Source organism: Balaenoptera physalus, assembly GCF_965194825.1.
Source record: "Balaenoptera physalus genome assembly, chromosome: 6".
Classification (NCBI taxonomy): Eukaryota; Metazoa; Chordata; class Mammalia; order Artiodactyla; family Balaenopteridae; genus Balaenoptera; species Balaenoptera physalus.
In genome coordinates this window covers 88,162,735-88,178,409 of record NC_138885.1, presented here as the reverse complement: position 1 = coordinate 88,178,409, position 15,675 = coordinate 88,162,735, and the positions used below count along the sequence as shown (strand labels likewise).

Here is a 15,675-nt window from a genome sequence, read left to right as displayed (position 1 = left end):
AAATGTGGCTCTGTTATTCACACCTCAACTCATGATCCTGTACATCACTTGGGTTCCTTGCTAGAGAGCAGGCGTTGGTCAGTAGTAGTAATGCATTGTTATTTTGGGTAAGGTCTTAATAGCACATGAAATTATTTATGTGATTCTGCTGCTTCAGTGAACCAAACAACTACTGCCTGAATACAGATCTTCTCTGCAGTTACCTGTCTATGGCTTGTCACTGAAGGAGAGTGTCAATTGGCATAGATGTTCAGGAAGCTACAGGAAGCCTTTAAATGCATATTAACAGGAACACTGGGATTTACAGTCAAGGAGTTTTTACAATATGATCTCATGTAACACACCCATTTTATAATATAAAAACTTCAGTTTGAACAAGTCATGTCATAAAAGGGGCCGCAGAATGAGCAAAGCCAGTTATATAATGATGGACCAACCAGATTTGGATATTGGTGTTTTCTTGGCTTTTATTTGAGGCCAAGTTCTCAAACAGAGCATTGACTTTGCTTCAGGTCAAATTAAAGTTATAATTTGTGTTGGATTAGTCCTTGTTTAAATCACTTAGGTGAGGCTTAATTTGTTGAACAAAACTCTGGAACCAGTTCAATTCACGAAAGAACATATAATTATATAACTTTTATCCTAAGACCCAAGAGGTACTTTTCAGTTGATATAATGAGGATTCAAAGGGAATATGAAACTAAAAAGGAAAGTGCTTGTAGAAATATCAATAGAAGAAATAGAAATAGAAGACATTTGTGAAAGTCTGGTCTCAGTTATTTGTATAGTTCATTGCACAGATTAATACACTTGATTCTCAAATAAGCAAACATGTTTTTAAATATTGAAACTTTATTTTCACAAAAAGGATGATATAGCAATAAGAGGGTTAACCATGGTTGTATATCTTACTGAATTTTCCAAGGCATACCATTATTTAATGGGGAATAGTTAACATGACTGCCCTATTTCCTCTTATCTGTAGTGATTGCCTGCAGCATACATAGACAACATAAATTCCCAGCTAACTCAAACCCCCTCTTTTGATCCACTGAAAAGTTAGTTAATCCATTCATAAGACCTATTTACCAGACCTCCTAACAAATAGACTGGTCTGAAGATCAGTTCTTGTCATGTTCCCTGCCTGCCATCTGTTTTAGATATTAATGAGTCATGAAATGCCTAAAAGCTATGTTCTGAAAGAGACTGAGAACAGAGGGCCTGAACTGTCCGCAAACAGAATAACAGAATCCTTAGGCTACAAGGACTGTTAGGTGTATTGTCTAATCAAGTGATGATAGGAATGATGATTAAAATCAGTAGTGAACCCACAAATCTCGAAACTAAAATGCATGCTAGTTTCAGGAGAAACCTCGAAGATAGCATATAGGCTTTGGTTACTGTTGTTATGGGGCAGTTGATGGAAGTTTGTGGAAGAGACCACACACATAGACTAGTTCAGTTTGGTCAGTTTATGCTGAGCACCTACTGTGCTGCTACTATGGGGAGAGAGGGGAGTAAGACCTATTCTTTACTCTATGAGAGTTCTCGGTTTTGGAGGGAAGATGTAACCAAACCAAACTTGGGTCTGCTCGCCTATGTGCAGTAAAGACAATCTACTGATACTGGGCTGTAGTGAAGGAAGGTGCAGCGTTTATCACAAGGCCAAGCAAGGGGTACTTGCCTTAGCAAGGGGTGGCTATTGCTCAAAATGCCTGCACTCCTCAATGGCTTTCGGGGAAAGGTTTTTAAAGTCAGGGTGAGGGAGACGGTTTGGGGATGTGTGACCAGCTTGTGGACATTCTTCTGATTGGTTGGTGGTGAGGTAATCGGGAGTCAACATCATCAACCTTCTGGTTCCAACTTATCTGGGGTCTACGTGCTTGTGGTCAGCATGCAGTTAACTTCTTCCTCTTGGTGGGGGTTTCAGTATCTGCAAAACAACTCAAGGATGTGGCTCAGGATATTATCTATAGCCCTTGAGGAGGAACTAAAGGTCCTAGACTTTGTTTAATGGCTAAACTATTATTTTCTCTTACTTTTCTTTGTTTCTTTCTTTCTCACTTCTTTGATTAAATTTATTCTTTGGAACTCAGGGAAGGCCTAGGAGGCTAAAGTTTTTCTACAAACAAGAGGCAGGTAGAGGACAGGGACGCGGGTCCTGTCCCGGGAAGGCCCCATAGGGTCCTGCTGGGTTACAGTATCACACAACTATCTATGCTGTGACAATAAAGGCTACTATGGAGCACTTGCTGGGCATGGGCCCAGCCTCATGCCTGCCTAGGACTTATTTACTTACATTATCTTGAATGTTCTTATCAGTTCTCTAGGGAGATATTATCATCTCCAGTTTACAGATGGGAAAGCAGTATTTTTTCCCCTGCCTGTTAGCATGCTGCCTCTCGCACAATATGTTAAATGCCTTGCCAAAGACTGAGACTGGAATCTGACAGGTGAAGGTCTAATCTTGACTCTGCTATATACCTGTGGGGTCTTGAGGACATTTCTTAATTTATTTGAGCCATAGTTTCTCATCTATGAAACAGAGTAATATCTACCTCACCTCTCAGCTTCAAGGTCAACATCCTTACTCAGCCACTTTAAGGAATCTTTTTCCCATCTCCCCAGTCACTTGATCTCATTATCCTGTTTTTATTTTGTTATGGCCTTTATCACCATCTGAAAGGATCTCATGTGTCATTGGCTTACATAGCTACTGTTGGCCTCCCCACGTGATTATGAGTTTCATGAAGCCAGGGACTGGGCCTGTCATGGTCACCCTCCCTGTCCCCAGAATCTGGCTTCTGGCACATAGTAGGCATTCAATAAGTACTACATGAATGGGCAGTGGTCTAGGCAACAGTTAATGGAAAATGTCCTTGTGAACAATTCCACTAGGTTCTCTTAGAAAGAAAATAAATCATTGAAAGCTTTGAACTATGCTGTTAAGGTAGGTAGAAAGATTTGAATTTTTTTCTAACCATACTGAAGGTTTAAAAGTAAATTGAATTTCATCATCCAGTGCATGATGGTCCATCCTTGACCTGAACTGGGCTTCAATAAAAGGAGCAGGGAGGCAAATACGACACACAGACACAGAAATCGGGATCTTTCGTACACGTGACTGTGGGAGATGCTGAGAGAAATGTGTAACCAGAACTGACCTGAGTAGGTGTTTGGCCTTCACTCTCTGTCACAAGCATTAATCTCAGAGTGAGTGACATGTCGTACTATAACTACAAAAGATACCTCCGGCTGCCACTGACTTGTTTATCTTTGCCATTGTTTCAGGATTCTGAGAAGCGAACCCCGCTTCACGTGGCTGCGTTTCTGGGAGATGCAGAGATCATTGAACTCCTGATTCTGTCAGGTAAATATCAGCTGTACTTAAAAGTCAACTGCAGATAAAAATTTAAATGACCAGTTTACTGGATTGACTACTACAATGAACCCAAACAAAATTTCTTTACTGTGCTCGTGGAAGTTTATTTGATCATGGAGTTTATCAGTAGACAAGGGACAATGCAAGACCTTCTTCTTATTGAAAAATGACTTCTCTAGTGAAACTTTTATATTGCCTTGAAAGTCTGATTCCTGACTGTCTAAGCAGGCCCAGTATTGTAAATGAATTCAGTACATTTGGATATCTTTTAAGTTTTTTTCATTGTAAAAAAACAAAGAACAAACAAGCAAGCTGTTTTCTTAAGGTCTACATGAACACACGTAAATGTTTATGTGTATCTACATATATTTAAATTGCATTACAAAACAGTACTATGTTTTGCTTATGGATACATGACTGTAACAATATAATCAAAGAATAAAAATATGGAAGGAAAAGAAACATATCCATTTCTGGATAGTGGTTACCTCTGAGGAGGCCAACTGAGTGAGAGATATCTTCAGGGGAGGGTATGAAAGAGACTGTAACTCTGTAAAATATTTTATTTTTTAAAAATTGGGGTAAATATGGCCAACACATGTTAAATCAGATTTGTGTGTGTACTGGTTTTTGTGATATTATTCTCTTTATTTTTCGATGTATTTTAAATATTTCATCAGATTTTTTAAAATGTCAGTGTTTTCATTTTTGGAAACCTGTATGCTTGGTACATCTCACCAAACAGGTTTCCAAAACCAGTATGTGCTTTCTCCCTAGAGTATTTGCTAGACAAATCCCCAGAATGAATCTGAGCACGTGCACGTGTCTCCGTGTGGATTGTATGCAGGCCAGCTGGCTTTCTTCCTCCTTCTTTTGGTTTGGGGAGATTCAAATCTGGAGGCAATGCCTCTGCCCACAGACTATGCAAAAGGCCTATAATAAGGTTTTACCTTTGTTTGCAGTAGCAAAGGGAAACTGTAGAATTCCAAAGTCAGCTATGCAAAGGTAGGAACTGACATGGTATTCGAGCAGATGTGGAGAACATTATGAAAAAGAAGCAAACGTTGTGCTGTGATACACAAAGAAGACTCACATTGCCCTTATTTTTGTTGTGTTTGTGTCCTTGAGGTGGGTTTTCCCAGGAAACAAGTATTTTGTGCCTTACAATGCTTGTGCCCCGTGCTCCTGACGATCTTGTGGAACTTAAGTTCGACTCCCTGTAGTATTTCTGGTGCTCTTGAGAACAGGCCTTCATTCTGATAATTCTAAAGATGTTTCAGGGCTGTGTTCCAAACAAAACATGTACTGTTTGATGCCGGCACAGTCTGTGGTTAACAGACAGCGCACACCTGGCTGGTCGCCCCAACAGTAGAAATTTGGCCCATGGAAAATTATAGGCAGAATTGGTGGGGGTGAAAAATAAAGAGTTTTGTGGTATGACACCTAATGGTCCCGACCCGCTGTACTCACCATCTAAATGTTGTATTAAGAGACAGCTCTGGGTCTCAGAGGAATGTTTGGTTCATGAATGTACAAATTCAAAACCTTGTTTTAGATCCCCAGCTTTGGTTTTTTGGTTTTTGGTTTGTTTTTCCACATTCGAAGGGGAAGGTTTTTTAATTCTTCAGCATGAAGGACCCATCTATTTTTTTTTCGGGCATCTGGGGTCTGGTGATCAAGAAACTTGGTTTCACCTCCCCTTCACGTGGGCATGGAGTACACCAGCCTCTTTTAGACGGGGCTTATTCAGTAGAGCCAGGAGAAACTGTTCTGTATATCTTGATCTGTACACCTGTTCTCTTAGCCCAGTCATCTAGGAAGAATCACTGGCTATTAATGTCTCTAGTATAATTTTGGGTGGCACATGCTATGGAATTTTTCCTTCTTCCCTCATCAAATTAGGAAGACCGAGGGCATGGGAGAGCATTGGGAAAGTTCTTTAGAAATTTTATTCAGCTGTGGAAACTTAGGCGAATTCTTGGAATTCTCATGGTTTTAATTTCCCCGAAAGGTCCTTTATTCAATTTGTATATATTCCTAAAGAAATATCATTGCAAGAGCAATGATTTCATCTCTTAGCTTACATCTGGCAGCTGACCCTTTAGGGAATCCAACCAAACTGTTTTCCAATTTAATAATGAATGAGGTGCTAACAATTCCCACGTTGGACAAATCACTTGGCTTTGCCAGAATTGCCCATTACAGCTGTGTTCTCCATTGTTGTATTAATTTACAGAGCATAGTGTAACCCAAGCCCGCTAAATTCCTACTGACATTATCTCCTGTTAGCCAGGCAGATGGAACCCTGAATGCCTCTGAGCAGACAGCGAGGAATTCAGGCCTTGCAGATTTCCTCTTCTTCTAACTGCCAGTCCACATTCTGGCTTTATTTTCCCCACCTGCTTCTAGCTTCTGTTTTGGAACTGGCCGAGTCAGGATTAAGGCAAATACAAGGGTCAAGAGCTTGCTAAATCGTTTGCCTGGAGATGGATGAATGAGATCAGTGTGAACCAATCAGTGGCCAAGAGTTAAGAGCCTAGGCTTGAGATACAGGAAACAAAGCACACAGAGAAACAGCCACAGTAACGAGACCCTGTAGAGAAACTCTGGAGACACACAAGGGTTAGAGAGTTCTGGGCTGAAGGAAGAAAACCAGAAGTACCCACCCTCTAACATGGGAGTGTTTGTGAGTTGTAACTACTAATTAAAAATAGTAAATTTATTAGAACATAGGCCACCAAACAAGTGGTATTCCTGTAAAATTATTTCCTATGATTGTTCAAAATGTGATTACTACTCCCAATGCAAATTGCCTCCAGAGCTGGCAGCAGGTCATTCTTTTGATTATCTCATGCATAACAAATATTCATCCTTTGAGGTTGGATTTGATTTTTTTTTTGGTCTAGAGAAAGAGGGGTGATTAAATGAGTCAATGCTGATTTTGGCCTCCAATGTAGTGCGATTATAAAGTAATGGGCCATTTGCTGATGGGTATATAAACTGGCTCCAAAGGCAGCTCCAAGGGACGTTTTTAAAATGCTTTGGACAACTGCTACATACATGGAATCATAATACACTCTTCCAAGGTCATTGCTTTGAAGGACAGTGCTCCTGGGCTGTAATAAGATTTGGTCTGTTTGTTTAAAAAAAAAAAAAAAAAAATCAAAAGCAAGCTGATCTCACTGTATTATAATCATACTTCATATGATCTTTCTTTCATATTTCTTTTTCTTTTAAATTAATTAATTTATTTATCTATGTTTTTGGCTGTGTTGGGTCTTTGTTGCTGCACGTGGGCTTTCTCTAGTTGTGGTGAGCGCGGCTACTCTTCTTTGTGGTGCGTGGGCTTCTCATTGTGGTGGCTTCTCTTTGTTGCAGAGCACGGGCTCTAGGTCCGTGGTCTTCGGTAGCTGTGGCATGTGAGCTCAGTAGTTGAGGCGCACAGGCTTAGTTGCTCCGCGGCATGTGGGATCTTCCCGGACCAGGGCTCGAACCCGTGTCCCCTGCATTGGCAGGTGGATTCTTAACCACTGCGCCACCAGGGAAGTCCCCATATTTATTTCTATAATTAAAAGCCAAACATTGGCTAAGCCCGCCTTAAGAATCAGTTGTTCTCTCTGGCCTGTAAGAGTTTTAGTCATTTGGTTTACCTTTTTTCTTTATTCTTCTTCCTAGAAGACAGGGCTAAGAGAACAGAAATATTGCCTCTGGAAAAGATGCTCAGAGTTGTTTTTACTCCTAATATCTATGATAATAAAATCAAGTGTTAATAGGGATAAGATTTAAAAAAAAAGGTACTTAATTTGTAATTAGAGTTTAACTTTTAGTTGGGTCTTTGTTTCTGCAGAATCAGTATAGCCTAGTGCTTTAAAAAAACAAATGATAAGCTTTAAAATGTCCTTGGGGAAAAAGCATTTGCCTTTAAATCATGAGACATGCAGACTCTGTGTCCTTCAGTGCACAATGGTGCCTGACAGGCAGGTAAATAACATGAAGCTTCCTTTAGAAAAATCAGTTATAAATATTCAACTCAACCATCTGATGTCTCCCTCTGACATGTAAACAAGACTCTCAGACAGACGGAGGAAGAGGATGAGGAAGCCGGTCTCACGGAATGACACTGATGAAATACTGCGTCCCAATTCAGATAACTCTGCTTTTGTCGTAATAATTTTGTTGTTCTGGGAGAGGAGGTTTACTCGGCAGCTGCCTCTTCAACCTTTTGGAGGAGGATTAGTAGAGGAATGGAGGACTTAAATAGTGACTGAAAGAATCTACTTCCTAGATTTCTAATTATCTTTCATTTCCTCAAGTAACCTCAAAGCTGCATGAACACAGTGCTGATGTTTGTTACACACGTGGCGTGTGTTGCTATGCTGCGCAGCAAGCTCAGGGTCAAGGTGGTGGGATGAATCGGGAGATTGGGATTGACATATATACACTAATATGTATAAAATAGATAACTAATAAGAACCTGCTGTATAAAAAATAAATAAAATTAAATTAAAAAAAATAATAACAAGACAATATAAATGTATGCATATAAATTATAAGAAAAACATAGAAAAATAGGAGAAATAGGCAAAGAATATAAATAAATGGTTCTCAGAGAATGAATTATAAATGACCAGTAAACAAACATATTAGAAGATGCCCAACCTCACTGTTAAACAGGAAACCAAAAATGTGAGACCATTTTTCTCCAATCAGATTTGCACTATTTTATTTTATTTCTTTATTTTTGGCTGCATTGGGTCTTCATTGCTGGGTGCGGGCTTTCTCTAGTTGCGGTGAGTGGGGGCTACTCTTCGTTGCGGTGCGTGGGCTTCACGGTGCGTGGGCTTCTCATTGCGGTGGCTTCTCTTGTTGCACAGCACGGGCTCTAGGTGCGCGGGCTTCAGTAGTTGTGGCACGTGGGCTCAGTAGTTGCAGCACTCAGGCTCTAGAGCGTAGGCTCAGTAGTTGTGATACACGGGCTTAGTTGCTCTGCGGCATGTGGGATCCTCCTGGACCAGGGCTCGAACCCGTGTCCCCTGCACTGGCAGGCAGATTCTTAACCACTGCGTCACCAGGGAAGTCCTGCAGTATTTTAAATAACTGATAATATCAAGTGTTGATGAGAATGTGGGGAAATTAAGCAATCATACACTGTGAGTGTGTACATTGATACACTTTGGAGGGTTCAGACTATGAAAACCAAAAGTGTGCTTGACTGTTGACACAGAAAGTCCAATTCTAATTATCTATCCTAGACAAATACTTGCACATTTGCGTAAGGAGTCATTTTCTGGATGTTCATAGCAGCATTGTTTGACTAGTGAAATACTGGAAACAATTGAAATACCCATCAATAGAGAGAATGTCTAAAAAAAATGTGTATTTATATGTTGGAATACATGTGGCAAATAAAGAGAATGGACTCATTCTCTAAGTTTCAACATAAACAGATATGAAAAATATATTATTGAATGAAACAAGGAAATTCAGTGTTATTACAATATGACACATTAATGTAAAATCATACTTATGAAATAGTGCTATAAATTTTTTTAAATTGTGTAATATTTTAAAAAACAAGAAGACTATTGTATTGGCCACTCAGCTTAATTCTCTGATTTTCTATGGGTACACATATTTGTATATGAAGACATAAAAGAAACCAGAAGCTCACCAACCAAACTCAGAGTAGTAGTTTTCTTCAGGGAGTGAAGAGAGTCCAGCATTGGGGATGATTCTCAAGGGGATTTTACCTAAATCTTTAACAATCTATCTTTTAAAAGAAGAATGCATTCATGTATTACTCATATGATCAAAACATGAAGTAAAATAAGTCTGCTGCTATTCATGGTGATAGGCACCTTTTCATAGCTCTGGTTCAAGCCAGTTCAGTTGAGGAGACATTGCTGGATCTCTCTTTTAACCAGAAAGCATCCTTCATGTGGCAACTGTTAACTAAGGTCTCAGCTGGACTCAGAACTGTGCCAGTGGTAGATACCCCCAGTCTCTATCCCTTAGTTCCCTGACTCTACTTCGATAACAGTTAGCAAGCAAGTATACAGTGTTTACCATGTGCCAGGAAGTGATCTCAGGGCTTTTGTGGTACATCCTTCTAGAATGTTTAATGTTTTTACAAAAATGGGTTCATTCATTCATAATGTTTTAGTACTTGCTTTTTGCGCACAACCATAGTTTGTGAACATCTCTCCACATTATTAAGCATTCTTACAAAGCATCGCAGCTACATCATGTGGCTGTATTGTAATTTATTTAACCAACTCTTTGTCTAATGCCAAAGTTGTTTCCAGTATTTTACTTTTATGACTAACCTTTCTTAAATCATCCTTAAAGATTAGTCTTAACATTTACCCAGTTATTTCCTTAAGATAAAGCATTTTAATGCACACATACAAAGACAAAAATAGGTTGTGTATATGAGAGAGAGAGGGAGGAGGGAGGAGAGAGGAGGAGGGGACAGAGGGAGGGAGGAGAAAGAGAGGAGGATGGAAGGTAAGATTTTGGGGTTTTTTTGTTTAACATCTTTACTGGAGTATAACTGCTTTACAGTGTTGTGTTAGTTTCTGCTGTATAACAAAGTGAATCAGCTATATGCATACGTATATCCCCATATCCCCTCCCTCTTGCGTCTCCCTCCCACCCTCCCTATCCCACCCCTCCAGGTGGTCGCAAAGCACCGAGCTGATCTCCCTGTGCCATGCAGCTGGGAAGGTAAGATTTGAACTTGCAGTGGCAAAAGCAGGTAGACACAGGTCAGGCATGCACTACACACATGTCCTCTGCCCTCGTCAGTATGCTGGTGGTTTGGCTGGTGAGGGAGCTACTGGGATGAGATGCTTACATTCAAAATGTGGTGATAAAATGGCATGTGGAAAGACAGCAAAAGATTCGCTAAGATTCTAGAGCCCTCCCACCTTTGGGTAGGCACAAACTTTTTTTTTTTAAATTTTTTTTTTATACAGCAGGTTCTTATTAGATATCTATTTTATACATATTAGTGTATACATGTCAATCCCAGTCTCCCAATTCATCCCACCACCACCACCCCCCGCCCCCGTTTTCCCCCCCTGGTGTCCATACATTTGTTTTCTACATCTGTGTCTCTATTTCTGCCCTGCAAACCAGTTAATCTGTACCATTTTTCTAGATTCCACATATGTGCGTTAATATATGATATTTGTTTTTCTCTTTCTGAGTTACTTCACTCTGTATGACAGTCTCTAGGTCCATCTACGTCTCTACAAATGACCCAATTTTGTGCCTTTTTATGGCTGAATAATATTCATTATTGTATATATGTACCACATCTTCTTTATCCATCCGTCTGTCGATGGGCATTTAGGTTGCTTCCATGACCTGGCTATTGTAAATAGTGCTGCAGTGAACATTGGGGTGCATGTATCTTTTTGAATTATGGTTTTCTCTGGGTATACGCCCTGTAGTGGGATTGCTGGGTCATATGGTAATTCTATTTTTAGTTTTTTAAGGAACCTCCATACTGTTCTCCATAGTGGCTGTATCAATTTACATTCCCGCCAACAGTGCAAGAGGGTTCCCTTTTCTCCACACCCTCTCCAGCATATGTTGTTTGTAGATTTCCTGATGATGCCCATTCTAACCGGTGTGAGGTGATACCTCATTGCAGTTTTGATTTGCATTTCTCTAATAATTAGTGATGTTGAGCAGCTTTTCATGTGCCTCTTGGCCATCTGTATATCTTCTTTGGAGAGATGTCTATTTAGGTCTTCTGCCCATTTTTTGATTGGGTTGTTTGTTTTTTTAATATTTAGCTGCCTGAGCTGTTCATATATTTTGGTGATTAATCCTTTTTCCATTGATTCGTTTGCAAATATTTTCTCCCATTCTGAGGGTTCTCTTTTCGTCTTGTTTATAGTTTCCTTTGCTGTGCAAAAGCTTTGAAGTTTCATTATGTCCCATTTGTTTATTTTTGTTTTTATTTCCATTACTCCAGGAGGTGGATCAAAAAAGATCTTGCTGTGATTTATGTCAAAGAGTGTTCTTCCTATGTTTTCCTCTAAAAGTTTTATAGTGTCCGGTCTTAGATTTAGGTCCTTAATCCATTTTGAGTTTATTTTTTTGTATGGTGTTAGGGAGTGTTCTAATTTCATTCTTTTACATGTAGCTGTCCAGTTTTCCCAGCACCACTTACTGAGGAGACTGTCTTTTCTCCATTGTATATCCTTGCCTCCTTTGTCATAGATTAGTTGACCATAGATATGTGGGTTTATCTCTGGGCTTTCTATCTTGTTCCATTGATCTATATTTCTGTTTTTGTGCCAGTGCCATATTGTCTTGATTACTGTAGCTTTGTAGTATAGTCTAAATCAGGGAGTCTGATTCCTCCAGATCTGTTTTGTTCCCTCAAGATTGCTTTGGCTAGGGCTTCCCTGGTGGCGCAGTGGTTGAGAATCTGCCTGCCAATGCAGGGGACACGGGTTCGAGCCCTGGTCCGGGAAGATCCCACATGCCGCGGAACAGCTGGGCCCGTGAGCCACAATTACTGAGCCTGCGCATCTGGAGCTTGCGCTCCACAACAAGAGAGGCCATGATAGTGAGAGGCCCACGCACCGCGATGAAGAGTGGCCCCCGCTTGCCACAACTAGAGAAAGCCCTCGCACAGGAATGAAGACCCAATGCAGCCATAAATAAATACATAAATAAATTAAAAAAAAAAAAAGATTGCTTTGGCTATTTGGGGTCTTTTGTGTCTCCATACAAATTTTAAGATTTTTTGTTCTAGTTCTGTAAAAAATGCCATTGGTAATTTGATAAGGATTGCATTGAATCTGTAGATTGCTTTGGGTAGTATAGTCATTTTTACAATATTGATTCTTCCAATCCAAGAACATGGTATATCTCTCCATCTGTTTGTGTCATCTTTGATTTCTTTCACCAGTGTCTTATACTTTTCTGAGTACAGGTCTTTTACCTCCTTAGGTAGGTTTATTCCTAGGTATTTTATTCTTTTTGTTGGAATGGTATATGGGATTGTTTCCTTAATTTCTCTTTCTGATCTCTCGTTGTTAGTGTATAGGAATGCAAGAGATTTCTGTGCATTAATTTTGTATCCTGCAACTTTACCAGATTCGTTGATTAGCTCTAGTAGTTTTCTAGCGGCATCTTTAGGATTATCTATGTATAGTATCATGTCATCTGCAAACAGTGACAGTTTTACTTCTTCTTTTCCAATTTGTATTCCTTTTATTTCTTTTTCTTCTCTGATTGCCGTGGCTAGGACTTCCAAAACTGTGTTGAATAATAGTGATGAGAGTGGACATCCTTGTCTCGTTCCTGATCTTAGAGGAAATGCTTTCAGTTTTTCACCGTTGAGAATGATGTTTGCTGTGGGTTTGTCATATATGGCCTTTATTATGTTGAGGTAGGTTCCCTCTATGCCCACTTTCTGGAGAGTTTTTATCATAAATGGGTGTTGAATTTTGTCAAAAGCTTTTTCTGCATCTATTGAGATGATCGTATGGTTTTTGTACTTCAATTTATTAATATGGTGTATCGCATTGATTGATTTGCATATATTGAAGAATCCTTGCATCCCTGGGATAAATCCCACTTGATCATGGTGTATGACCCTTTTAGTGTGTTGTTGGATTCTATTTGCTAGTATTCTGTTGAGGATTTTTGCATCTATATTCATCATCAGTGATATTGGTCTGTAATTTTCTTTTTTTGTAGTACCTTTGTCTGGTTTTGGTATCAGGGTGATGGTGGCCTCATAGAATGAGTTTGGGAGTGTTCCTGCCTCTGCAATTTTTTGGGAGAGTTTGAGAAGGATGGGTGTTAGCTCTTCTCTAAATGTTTGATAAAATTCACCTGTGGTGCCATCTGGTCCTGGACTTTTGTTGGAAGATTTTTAATCACAGTTTCAATTTCATTACTTGTGATTGGTCTGTTCATATTTTCTATTTCTTCCTGGTTCAGTCTTGGAAGGTTATACCTTTCTAAGAATTTGTCCATTTCTTCCAGGTTGTCCATTTTATTGGCATAGCGTTGTCCATTGGCATAGAGTTGCTTGTAGTAGTCCGTCATGATGCTTTGTATTTCTGCGGTGTCCATTGTAACTTTTCTTTTTTCATTTCTAATTTTATTGATTTGAGTCCTCTCCCTCTTTTTCTTGATGAGTCTGGCTAAAGGTTTATCAATTTTGTTTACCTTCTTAAAGAACCAGCTTTTAGTTTTGTTGATTTTTGCTATTGTTTTCTTTGTTTCTATTTTATTTATTTCTTCTCTAATCTTTATGATTTCTTTCCTTCTACTAACTTTGGGTTTTGTTTGTTCTTCTTTCTCTAGTTCCTTTAGGTGTAAGGTTGATTGTTTATTTGAGGTGTGTCTTGTTTCTTGAGGTAGGATTATATTGCTCTAAGCTTCCCTCTTAGAACTGCTTTTGCTGTATCCTATAGGTTTTGGATTATCGTGTTTTCATTGTCATTTGTCTCTAGGTATTTTTTGATTTCCTCTTTGATTTCTTCAGTGATCTCTTGGTTATTTAGTAACGTATTGTTTAGCCTCTATGTGTTTGTGTTTTTTATGTTTTTTTCCCTGTAATTTATTTCTAATCTCATAGCGTTGTGGTCAGAAAAGATGCTTGATATGATTTCAAATTTCTTAAATTTACCAAGGCTTGATTTGTGACCCAAGATGTGATCTATCCTGGAGAATGTTCCATACACACTTGAGAAGAAAGTGTAATCTGCTGTTTTTGGATGGCATGTCCTATAAATATTAATTAAATCTATCTGTTCTATTGTGTCACTTGAAGCTTGTGTTTCCTTATTAATTTTCTGTCTGGATGATCTGTCCATTGGTGTAAGTGAGGTGTTAAAGTCCCACTATTATTGTGTTACTTTCGACTTCCTCTTTTATAGCTGTTAGCATTTGCCTTATGTATTGAGGTGCTCCTATGTTGGGTGCATATATATTTATAACTGTTATATCTTCTTCTTCAGTTGATCCCTTGATCATTATGTAGTGTCCTTCCTTGTCTCTTGTAACATTCTTTAAAGTCTATTTTATCTGATATGAGTATAGCTACTCCAGCTTTCTTTTGATTTCCATTTGCATGGAATATCTTTTTCCATCCCCTCACTTTCAGTCTGTATGTGTCCCTAGGTCTGAAGTGTGTCCCTTGTAGACAGCATATAGATGGGTCTTGTTTTTGTATCCGTCCAGTGAGCCTGTGTCTTTTGGTTGGAGCATTTAATCCATTTACATTTAAGGTACTTATCGATATGTATGTTCCTATTACCATTTTCTTAATTGTTTTGGGTTTGTTTTTATAGGTCCTTTTCTTCTCTTATGTTTCCCACTTAGAGAAGTTCCTTTAGCATTTGTTGTAGAGCTGGTTTGGTGGTGCTGAATTCTCGTAGCTTTTGCTTGTCTGTAAAGCTTTTGATTTCTCCGTTGAATCTGAGTGAGATCCTTGCTGGGTAGAGTAATCTTGATTGTAGTTTTTTCCCTTTAATCACTTTAAATATATCATGCCACTCCCTTCTGGCTTATAGAGTTTCTGCTGAAAAATCAGCTGTTAACGTTATGGGAGTTCCCTTGTATGTTATTTGTCATTTTTCCCTTGTTGCTTTTAATACTTTTTCTTTGTCTTTAATTTTTGTCAGTTTGATCACTATGTGTCTCAGTGTGTTTCTCCTTAGGACTCTCTGCACTTCCTGGACTTGGGTGGCTATTTCCTTTCCCATGTGAGGGAAGTTTTCAACTATAATCCCTTCAAATATTTTCTCGGGTCCTTTCTCTCTCTCTCTCTTCTCCTTCTGGGACCCCTATGATGCAAATGTTGTTGCGTTTAATGTTGTCCCAGAGGTCTCTTAGGCTGTCTTCATTTCTTTTCATTCTTTTTTCTTTGTTCTGTTCTGCGGCAGTGAATTCCACCATTCTGTCTTCCAGGTCACTTATCCGTTCTTCTGCCCCTGTTATTCATCTGTTCTTCTGCCTCAGTTATTCTGCTGTTGATTCCTTCTAGTGTGGTTTTCATTTCAATTATTGTATAGTTCATCTCTGTTTGTTTGTTCTTTAATTCTTCTAGGTGTTTTTTCTTTAATCTTTTAGGTCTTTTTTAAACATTTCTTGCATCTTCTCGATCTTTGCCTCCATTGTTTTTCCGAGGTCCTGGATCATCTTCACTATCATTATTCTGAATTCTTTTCCTGGAAGGTTGCCTATCTCCACTTCATTTAGTTGTTTTTCTGGGGTTTTATCTTGTTCCTTCATCTGGTACATAGTCCTCTGCC

General features: G+C 39.1%; 1 protein-coding gene across 2 annotated transcripts in view; it reads left to right on the top strand.

Annotated features, from left to right (window-relative positions):
• ANKRD44 (ankyrin repeat domain 44) overlaps window positions 1–15,675 on the top strand; it is a 325,415-nt gene that overhangs the window by 158,325 nt on the left and 151,415 nt on the right. For both annotated transcript variants that reach the window (XM_082466993.1, XM_082466992.1), the window contains exon 4: window positions 3,292–3,370. In XM_082466993.1, the coding sequence (XP_082323119.1) occupies window positions 3,292–3,370 (79 nt within the window). The remainder of the gene's footprint in view (window positions 1–3,291; window positions 3,371–15,675) is intronic.